This window comes from Pungitius pungitius, chromosome 4 (genome assembly GCF_949316345.1).
Source record: "Pungitius pungitius chromosome 4, fPunPun2.1, whole genome shotgun sequence".
Taxonomy (NCBI): domain Eukaryota; kingdom Metazoa; phylum Chordata; class Actinopteri; order Perciformes; family Gasterosteidae; genus Pungitius; species Pungitius pungitius.
The window spans coordinates 2,977,038-2,988,578 of NC_084903.1; the positions used below are offsets into that span (position 1 = coordinate 2,977,038).

The following is an 11,541-nucleotide window of genomic DNA, read 5'->3' on the forward strand; positions in this document are numbered from 1 at the left end:
GACTGAGAAGCAACAGTCAGCACCAGCAAGGTGTAGGTGACCTACAATTGGTTATTGGGCTAACTGAAGGCAATTGTACCTAACCGTGTACTTGTTCGTACTTGTTCACTCGAACGAGGCCAAACCGTGATCAACAGACCGGACAATTTTTGGCTATGGCTCTTGGACGCTTGGCTTGTGGGACGACGTAGGACGACACACTGGCACAAGACAAAGGGAGACGCAGACTAAATGAACATATGGGGGAAGAGGGAACAAGTGGAAACAACCAGGAATCACGGAAGACAATCAGACTGGTGAAACATCACGAAGGGAAAGGGCCCTAAAACGAGAGGAGAGTTAATTAATTAATTAAGTAAAACAGGAAGTCACAAAAACAAAAGTGGAGACAAGACAAAAACCCCAACTTGACTTACAAGTGTGACAAACATGGCCTGCTTCCTAACAAGCGCAATTGTGCCCTTGACCCTTGGCTCTCAAGTGTCACGCATTGAGCCACTCGTTTCAGCCTTCAGTTACGCACTCCCGCCACACATCAAATTTTTCTCGCAAAAAAAAAGAAAATGGACTTTCGTCCGAGCCGTAGCTTCCTTTTCAACCGCTGTCTGTAGCGTTCACCCCCCGTCTACCGTAGCGTCCAGTGGAGCAGTGACATTTGTAGCTCAGTTTAGCTCTCTTTTATTTAGCTTAGCTTTAGCTTCACGGTACTCCTGATGCTAAACCAGTCACACACCTGCAGTGCATGCAGGGTGCCTGGCTGGAAATGGGTCTGCCTGGCCAGCCGAACTTCACTAGCCTCCATGCCACTGTCTCAGGAGATCTAAGATTAACTAATTATCTCATACGCGTTTGTTGTAGCCGTTTTGGACATTTTTTCTTATTTAACTTTTCTGTGTTATATGATTGTATTGTTTCTTCATTTGAATATTTTAAACTTGGGATTTACGCACGCTCGATACTCCAAGATTTTAAATAATATATCCATTTATTTTGGCTTCAAAAAAGGTGAACATAAACGAGTTGTAAACTCAAGCAATAAGGCAAAGTTAACAACAGTAAACAAAAAGGGCTAAACTTGTACCGAGAAGTGGTCAAAAAACGGTATCTTTTTACGTGCCTCTAGACCCAACATTTGACTCATCCACTCAACTTCTTCTGAGCTGTCCAGGTGACACCACTTTTAACCCATCCAGGTGAGAGTAAACGAGCCGTCCAGGTGATACGCATTAATGGGCGGTTCAGGTGACAAGTTAACGATCATCCTTAAGTGCAAGGAAATGGCACTCCACAATTCAAATAAGGAAACAATACAATTATGTAACACAGAAAAGTTCAATAATGTCAAGGGCTACAACAAGGATTTTAGGCTAAGAGTAGCCTCCAAGGTTTGATCACACATTGCACTCATACTACCGTGAATTGTAATTTATTGTAATTGCTATTATCATTCACAAACATAATAATTTCCATACATCAGAGTAAAAAGAAAATGTATACAGCATAATATTGGTCATCTGAGATGTGTGACACTCCTCCTTAGTTAGTCAAGTTCTAGTTTCACCTGAATGTCAATTGTTGTAATACTGTGAATTTATCAAATGTTCCAAGGGATTGATATATGGTATTCAAGGTATTATGTTCTTGAGTCATTTTGACAATTGAACAGACTATTGTGCATGTGATGACTTATACAGCGAAATTACGCTGAGACGTTTTGGAGCGAAAAACAATTAGACTGAGAATCAACAATCAGTTTAGAGCAACAAGATCTATTCACTTGGAAATTGTGCTAAACGTATAGGCTACATGTACTTAATCATTTGCAAAGATGTACTGAGACATTGAGACATGTACTTAGACATTTGCAATTTGATCAAATGAATGAGATTCAAGAAATTCAATTCTGTATTGAGAAATTGCCAAGTGGTTTGGAGGTTTGTCCATGTTGTTTTGAGAATGTAATTTCTGTCTCAAAAAATGAGCCAAACCAACGAAGAAAAACTGTAACACAATCTGCACCCAAGACACTGTGTGGTTGATTCAAGTCAGCTCCACCTGGGAGCAATGTGAAGATCTAATCAACCAAAGCAAAGTGGATCCAACATGTGATGAGCAGTGTTTCCCCTCAGTTTGCAGCTTTTCTTAGAGGAAACACTGGAAACACAATCTGCACCCAAGACACTGACTGGGTGCATCATAGTGCATGAGGTGGTGCTCCCATGAGCTGCACTTGTGTTCAGCAACCAGAGGGAGGACAGGTGCAGGGGGCATGGAGAGCTCTTCAGGCGGCACAGCATGCGCTCATCCACGCGGATAAGAAGACTGCCTTAAAGCTTTGGTGCTGCAGCGGCCCGTCTAGCTCTTCTCCTGGGCCTGTAGCATGTGCTGCCGGGCGGAGCCGGTGCTGGTGCTGCCCAGATTCGAGCCGCCGGACTGCTTCCGCATCCAGTCCAACATGTAGAACCGCAGCATCAGGAAGAAACCTGGGACGGCACATGAGAGGGAGAAAAAAAACAAGGATTGGTGACCCCTCTGTTTGAGTTGGTCAGGAGGTGGAGACACACACGAAGCCGCTGAAGTGGACTCCTCCAATTGGAGGAGATGTGCTGACTCAATATTCATTTCATGTGACCACAGAGTAACTTAAAGAGAAACAAACTATGTTCCAAGAGGAGGAGCCAACTTCTTCTGTTTCCAAAACATAATGAAGCAGTAGGATATTGTCACGTGTTTTATCTGCCTCCAGAGACAAATGGAGCTGCACTGTAACCATCTACTGCATTGGTAGGATGTTATCATATCCTCACATTCACTGAGCATTTGGGCAACATTCAAGTTTTTCACCGACCTGTTTTTTTTCCAGCTTGACATTTATTTGTTAGGTTTACAAGACATGTTATGAGGCCAATTATGTGTCTAATCTGAGATAAGTTAAGAGTGTGTCTTTGTTCATTGTTGAAGAGTCAAGGCAAGAGTCAAAGCTGATTTTCTTTTTTCTACTCTGGTCCTCCATAGGAAGTACATGCACCCACACGGTGGGTGCAGAAACTACAATTACCATAGTCTGCAAGGCAGCATGCAGCCTATGTAAACCTAAAATAAAATGATTGAAAGAACGAGTGTAGTGCATCTATCTGCTCTAAGGTACACAATGTATGAATGAATGAATGAAGTATTTGATTACATGCTTAGTGGGAAGTCTTTATGCCAAAAGTTAGCTCCTATTACACCACCCACCTCCTATAGAACTAAACTCATGCCGTAGATGTTAGATGCCTTTTTCCTTCCGGATTTAGATTGCAAGTTTTGTATTAACTCTGGTATATGCAGAACTCTCTGCCCTGCTGATGTAGTTCTGTGGTCTGGTCTCCCAAGACACCCAAACAACACAAAGAGGACCACAGCGGACAATATTACACAAACCGACTAACTGGCGCCGTGCACCTCTAGCACAAACCTAGCAAAGCGTTGAGGATACAGAAGCGGTAGAGAATAATGTCAGAGAGGGGTCCAAAGTCCAAGAAGATCAGACCCCAAGATGTCCCGTAGAGGCAGCTGAGGCCCCAGATGCTGAGAAAAGCCACGTGGTTCTGCCTCCATTCATCCTTGATGCGGATTACCTGTAGACCCGGTAGAGCATCACTAAGCCCGAGATCACCAGGACGGCCAAGGCTGTCATGTTGGTGAAATAGTGGGCCAGCAAGGCCTTGGGGGTGTCTTTCATCCAGCACCTGGAAACACCAAATGCACTCAGAGAGAGATAAAAGCAAACACAATCCCAGAGGACGGGTAAAGTGGTATTCCTGCTAAATGGGGGGTATTAATAAACTATCCAAACACCACGGTTCTCCAGGCCAAATATGTTTGTCTTCACACTGCTTGCTTACATCAGATAAGGATTGTAGACGTCATCGCTTGGCACCACCTCTCTCACTCCGTAAATGTCCCCCATTGCAGCCAGGATGATTACGGGCAGTGCAGGGAGGGCTGCAGAGGGAATTTAACGGGTCACATGTCTACGTCACATTAATGCACCACCAAAGAAGCATCACTTCATCACGCTCACCGAAGCCGACCAGGTGCCACACACAGGCCTTCGGGGAGGGGCTGAAAACCATGTGGACCAACCAGAAGGTGTGAAACACCTCTACGCCCATCCAGGTGAAGGAGCTGAGCAGCGTGTAGTGGAGGCCCGCCCCCACCCAGACGCAAAGGCTCTCCCCTCCCACGTTGGCCAGGACCCCGGTGAAGAAGAAGAGAAGGTTGAGGAGGCCGAGTGACACCGTTAGGCCTATGTGGATGTGAAAGGACTGCTCATTGAGCTTCCTCTTACGGAGATCGGAATCAGAATTCTCCTTACACCGCCTGCCACAGGGAGGTGGGATATAAATTAGTAGGTTTCTGGAATTGTTCTAAATCCCTAAACTCTGAATGTAGAAGCAGTAATCACCTCTTCCTGCAGAGGAAAATGAAGACAGCGACACAGCTAATTACAGACACAGCACAGCCCAGAGATGTAATGGTGGTGAGGGCCAGGAGGTGGCGCACTGGGCGAGGCTCCATTTGCTGCAATGATCAGAGTGACAGGCCATCACACATCAAATCCGAATATGTAATGTGTGAAGAAGTCATGTATCCACGACTCACCACCAGCACAGAGAAGTAAGTCAGATGGTTGCAGAGGCACTCGGTGTGTTTCGCTCCTTTCTCTCGCGTCTCACATCCGTCGACCAACCAATTCACCAGCAATGGATCTACATGGAGGAAACACAGCTTCAGAGACAGGCTTCATCCGTGGGACTAACAGCAAATCAATGTTTATTCCAAAGGGTTCCAACCTTTCCTGGTGTCCCAGGACACACATTTCTTTGAATGGTGTTGCTGAAATAGAAAAAGAAACATTGCAGTCACACAGGGTGTGGTCAAGGTTGGCCCTCTGAGAAATATTTGGGATTTGGGGATATGAAAGCTTCTTTTTATTTTAGCAGATTCCAATACTGGATTTTCAAAAGTCAATTTGATGGTCATGTGAAGTATAGAAAGGTGCAATGCAGTGTGGGCAACGATCACTGGCAATGACAAACTAATGACACAAGCTTACGGGTATGACATCGTGGTGAAAGTCAATCCTGATTGGCTCAGGCAGATTAGCGATGACCTCATTCTCCACGGTGATTCCCACCACATCGTTGAAAAGCCTGTTCCCCCTATGACCCTCCTGGAGCACACACACACACACAAAGACAAACATCTTCAACCCACATATCGACACACAGAAGAACTAAGGCTTTGGGGTCTAATCTCAAAGTGGAGGCATGTGTTCTCTTCCCAGCTACCTGGAACAGGGAGATCTTGTTGAAGAAAGTGCAGACGACCTTGCTGGTCTTTTTGGCAGCTGTCTTCAGAGCAGGGGGCAGGTGGACGGTGGTGCTGGACTCTGCGGGTCTACCTTTAGTGGCCTGTGTCACAGAACAGAGGGTTAGAGACGGCGAACCAGAGAACAAGTGAAAACCAACCGCTCCATGAGGCATCTCATCCCACGCCGCCGACTCCCACCCACTGCATCCAACACGCCAGAAGAATGTGGACACACTAAAAGCACCTTGAGGTTTGGCCCTGCTGCTCGGCCCCATGCTGTCACACGTTTGTAATCACTTGGTGTGAAACGCTCCACTAAATCCCCCCCCTGTGTGTGTTTGTGTGTGTATGTTGTCCTTACAGGCGCTGTGACGTTACGGCCTCTGAAACCCTCCTTCATGTCCACCTCAGAGCTGTGAGCACACGGATGCTGCACATTCCCTACAGCCGGGTCCCTGTACACACACATCGACACACACCCATGAAAATGGTGGCTCAGAGGGTTTTTAAATGAACCACGGTTATTGGTGTAACTCCACCTAACATCCTCTTAACTTTAGCTTCCTGCTGGTAGTCAAAGTCCCTTTATATTATTACAGCGTTATTACATGAAGCAGACTCAGCAATTAGGACAAAGTCATGTGAAGTAGATGTGATGATAAAAACTGTGATGGCGAAATTGAAAAGAATTAGAAATAAATGGAAATTACACGTTGACTTGGGTGGATCCCTGGTTCTGTTGGTCACATAATGCTTCTGCAAAAAAACACACAACAAACATTAAACTGTGACACTTCGTTTCAACGAGTCCGACATGTTTGACCCGTCCCTGTGGAAAACACTAAAATGCTAAATGTTGTACATTCACATCCGGTCTCCCTTACTGCAGTCGATGGAAGCTGCACTGAACTTGTATGCTTCCAGTGTTTTGTCTGTGATCAAATCGGTCTTGATGGTTCCATTAATGATGCCGTAGATTGCCTCAGGTGCGTTGGGGCCGTGTGACAGATCGGTGCAGCAGTGGCCCTGCACGCTGCTGGGCCAGCACAGACTCAGGTTCTTCCCTCCCACCTGCACAGCCAAAGGAGGAATGAAATGAACCTCCCTTTGAGAAGGAGAGAAACGTCCTTTTAGGTCTTCCACTGCATGGGAACTCTTCTGACCTGCAGCTTCAACAGGTCCAGCAGTGGCTCCCAGTACAGACAGAACGGAGTCTCCCCCCCCCGGGAGTCGAGGCCCAGCTGCTTGAGGGGAATCACTTCGGACCGGCTGCACTGAGCCGTGATCTTCCCGTCGATGGACAGGGAGCTGCGCCCCGCTGAGATGGAGATCTCACTGCAGCCCGTGGAGAGGTTGACGTTCAGGCTCAGGGCGCCGCTGTCATGGCGCCACGTCCCACAAAAACTCTCTAGGTCTAGATCATTGTCACTTGAGCCTGAAGGAGACAAAGGGTGGCTTGGTGTTGTTTTTTTACCTTGAAGAATATTCAATTCAAACCAAAGTTGCTCTGACGTCTGAGTCAAAGCACTCACGATACTTCAGTCCCAAATATACACTCATTCAACTCTTTTAAATTCCACTTTGTTTTTGGGAAGAAATCACAAACGCTTCATTGTTTGAAGTATCCCTAAAGTCGGGGGTGATTTATTTAATCATAGTGTTGGGCATGTCAGTTATTAGCAACAACATTGATGCTGTAGCATTGCATCAAACACACAACAGAGCAGCAAAGCCCCGAGTGGGAACCAGGTGAAAAGCATGTATTACCCCCATGGGGCAAACATGAGCATGAAGCACAGTGCTGGCTCCTCTACTGTTGTAGCTGAGTTGAGGCCATATGCATTAACACAACAATCCTCTGTGTAGTTTTTCTAAAAATGAAGAAAACCAAGGCAATCAGGTCCTTAATTACAGTCAGATGATCAGAGACATGTTATACTGTTACTGAGGCACAGAGCAGAGAACGCTGTACGTGACAATTGGGCGAGATCATCACCTTCTCAGAGGAAAATTGTGGCTTCTCTGTGGTCTTCGATTTGCACGTCTGTTGAACTTCTCTAATTGGGCTACTTAACTCTCACGTACTATTTAGTTTAGGAAGTGGTGTGGTCTACGTGATTTGCAGGTCAAAGATTTCCATATACCTATCAACAAAAGCGCGATGATACGTAACAACATCGTTGTGACAGAACTTTCTGTCATTCCTAAATTCACCTCGTTTGAAGACAGTCACATCACCCATGCGCGGAGTACTACAGGAGACCAAAACTATAGTGATCCTTGCTCACAAATGGACGTATTCTCCTAACTAACGCCCCCACCCCTTGTCTACACCACTGGATTTAGGCCTCCACAGTACGCTCCGGGCCAACTTCCCCCAAACCAAGAACTCCCTTGTAGTAAGTGTTTATACTAACTTTTAAACCACAGGTCTATTTAGAATGTCTAAATGTCTCATTACTACATGTATGATTAATCCTTATTAAATGTTGGAAGGGAGGGTATATTTAAGTTTTACAATTTGTCTATATTACACATTATAATGTCCCATTTTACATTAGCCATCTCTTAAATATATTATAATGAACTGTTTCAATTTCTAATACGACCATGTTAATCATTGCAGCCATCATATGAAAGGATAATTATCAATCTCACTTTAACATTTTCCACTTTAGCAGAACATTACATAATAAAATACTGTAAGTGTTAGGCTGTATTCTTCCACGCTGTCTTCCTGCTCTGACACAGTCGACCTCCTCATCCTGGAGCCACAGATCCAGGGCCTGTTGCTGACGTGATGTCAGTAAACTGCATTGGCCGCTCAGGTACCTTCATAACGACATGAATCCTTCCATCTTACCCGCAGAGAGGAGGAGGATGAAGACGACGAGTGCAGCCCTCAGATCAGCAGTCAGACGGGGCTCCATTCATACGGCTGCTGTTGGGAAGAGAGACAGAGAAATGCTGTTGTAAAATAGGAACACGTCTATATGTTCTCTCTGCATGGGCAGTCTGCATTACAACCACAACCACAGAGACTGACTGCTGATGAGGGGGGGGGGGGGGGGGTAGATGGAATGGGTGAAAGACACGACGTTATTTCTGAGACCAAACACACATCCTACAGGAAACAAAGAGTTCATCTAGAGGCAGCACAGGTTTGACACAACACCATTTATTTATGATAACATTCTTACTGCTTTGCTATCTGTGTTACGTCCCTGACCATTGTTAAATGACCAAAAAAAATAACAACACCGGTGCATCCTGCTGCCTGTGCTCAAGAGTTTGTGCTCACACATAAAACCTCTTTGTCTTCATTCTGTTTCCCTACCTCTCAACTTGGAGGGCAAAGGATAAAATCTCCTGAGACTTTTCGATACCCTCGGCCAATGAGTCGCGTGAATCTTTTTTACTGTCTTGACCAGGGCCATTTCATTCCAGTTTGTCCTACTTTAAAAGGGAAGTCTAAAGCACCGGACGGGAAAGCTTACAAAAGTTCTGGCTCTGTGAACGATCCGGTTTATCCGCATGGTAAAATAAACCCAGTCATATAAAGCCTTTAGTTTGGTAGGAGTGGTCTCACGTGAGGAGGACAACGTTTCAGTGCAGATGAGATACCGGGTCGGTCCAGAGTTTCATTCTTGCTTCCGTCTTTCCTTTTAGGAAGAAACCTACTGTGGTTCTGATGTACTTGTTCAGGGAATTGAGTTAGGACAGTTAAAAGGGTCTGGCTGTTTCAGAGTGGCCGTTCGTCCGCAGCTTCCCATGGAAGGCTTCAGTCTTCTTATGGTGCGTTTCCACCGAGCGGTACGGTACGGGTCGGGTCGGTACCCTTTTATTTGTGTCTCCACTGAGAAAAGTACCAAAAATCCGCACCATACCGTACCACTTTTTGGGTACCCTTCCGTTGGGGTACCTGGCACAGTTGTTTGGTACTAAAGGGTGGAGCTAGACTCACTGCAGAACGTCGATTGGTTGAAAGAGTGTCGTCATTTGCGCGTGCCGCAAGGGGAAATACAACACACGAAGGAACACCGCAGCATTTACTTTAACAGCCACATATCGAAACGCAAGAACAGGATCGGCTGTATGTCCTCCATTGTTGTTTGCGGTTAGCTTTCAGTTTTCGCGCGATCAAATGACGTCGATCTACTTTCCGTCCAATACCACGCCTATCAAGTAAGGGTACTGTTGGCGGTGGAAACGCTCGCCAGATCATGGTTAACAGACCCGACCCAACCCATACCGTACCGCTCGGTGGAAACATGCCATTATTGGTAATGATTTAGCTGGCGGAATAGTTTGTCCTCTTTCAGAGGTAGTTTCAAAACCTTTGACACACACACACTGATCCAGACTACAGTGTTTTTATCGACTTTCAAGTGTGTGTTGGGACTAAAGCTCAAGCGCGTAAGTCTCAGCCCTGACTTGTCCGATACCTTTATGTCATTGGGGAATCCAGGCCTGTCTTGCCCCATGTCTGATCACGAACACGGCAGGCAACAAGCTTCAGGTCACCCACAGGGTTTCGAACACACTTTGCCACTAAGCTGGGGCATCTTCTGCACAGGTTCCAATGCAGAAATGTATACGTATCCTGTGTGGAACTGAAAGAATGTGATGGTAATGATGAAGGATTTCGTCTGTTTTGTGTATTATGCAGCCGATGATCCTCCAGCCCTTGTGAGGTTTCGACCAGTTCCTCAAGTGACAGTGACAGCGCCAGTGACATGGAAATGAGGCTGAGGGAGGCAGTGGGGTCTGTCAAAGATCTCGAAAGAAAAAGAGAAAGCAGAATCCAAAAGTGAGTGAGCAGGAGCACACACGGGTCAAAGTCAAATGGAAAAGAAAACAAGGCCAAGAGAATTACACACAGAAGAACTGAACTAATAACTAATTTCAGGCTTTTGTACATGTTGATTTTTAGTAGGAGTGTTACGCCCCTGATCGTTGTTGGTGGCCTGTGTATACTTCCCTTTCCGTGTTTTGCAGACAGCCCAGCAGAAGGCTTAATTGATGGTCCCTCCCGATTGGGTGCTTGATCAGAGCGGGCCCCTTTAAAAAGCTTTGGAAGACATCACCCAATTTTGGGGGGGTTTGGTTTAATAATAATACATTGTTGATTATTTACGATTATTATCTGCTGTGATCTGTTACTTTACTTATTTCCCTCACGTTTGTTTTGTTTACCTGACCCTACCAGGGAACGTAACAATCTGCACCCTCTTATTAATGAATACAGGTTTGTGAGTTTGTGCTCAAAATACACATGGGGACCTTTCTGTGCTGTAATTAATAGAAACGCTCTTCCTCTCTGCGTGCGCACACACACACACACTCTTTCCATCATCTTTTTCTCCCAGAGAAACAATCACTTTACGTCAGGGCGTGTGATCCCTGAGAATCACATGAGTGTGACCACACAGACGTGTGTCAATGACCCGCAGACAGACGTTATAATCATTTTCGGTTTCTCCCAGATAAGCCGACTCACTGCAGGCGGCTGTCGCTGTGCACTAAAGATGGAGACAGCGATTCTGAAGAAGGGGGGGTGGGGGCTCAACATTACGTGACAGGAACCCGGGGGAACCACAGACGCAGTAGAGAGGAAAAGCAACAGAAGAGAGAGAGAAAAAAAGAAATTACAAATTTGCCTGTGAGGGCTTTACAGTCTGTACACATGCAACATCCTCTGTCCCGAAACCCTCACATCGGCACAGGAAAAAACCTTCAATGGGGAAAAAAGGGAAGAAACCTTCGGGAGAACGTCAGAGAAGAGATCCCTCTCCCGGGATGGACAGACAATGGATGTCATGTGTACAGAATGAACAATGTAAAAGGTGAACAATACATTCAGTTCTTTTAAGAGAGATTATTCAAATAACTGCAAGTAGTAAGCCAAGTGTACGGCAGGAGCACTGCAGGGACAACCACCATCACGTTTAACACAATACATTTGATTTCACTTTGACTAGATTGTGTGGACATGTGACTCTGATATCCAACAAATAAACATATTGATTTTATTATTTCCATGACTACATAAATCCTTATTTGGGGCTATTTCCACCAGCACAATATAGTGAAGGCTAAATGAAAGCAATGCACTATAATAACATATAACAAAGATTACTTTCACTTCAGTTAAAACCCGGTGAGATTGTGTGAAACTGCAAC

The 11,541-nt window shown here is 45.5% G+C and overlaps 1 protein-coding gene across 1 annotated transcript; it reads right to left on the reverse strand.

Moving 5' to 3' along the window:
- Positions 1–2,030: 2,030 nt before the first annotated feature.
- On the reverse strand, positions 2,031–8,306 carry LOC119224533 (adhesion G-protein coupled receptor G5-like). The gene is given in 15 exon segments (XM_062561670.1): positions 2,031–2,483; positions 3,458–3,619; positions 3,622–3,731; positions 3,888–3,987; positions 4,067–4,326; positions 4,451–4,566; positions 4,648–4,754; positions 4,839–4,881; positions 5,102–5,218; positions 5,337–5,459; positions 5,720–5,813; positions 6,069–6,114; positions 6,243–6,429; positions 6,522–6,793; positions 8,222–8,306. Coding segments are annotated over 15 exon segments (1,932 nt in total). The 5' UTR covers positions 8,289–8,306; the 3' UTR covers positions 2,031–2,355.
- Between the last annotated feature and the right edge of the window lie 3,235 nt (positions 8,307–11,541).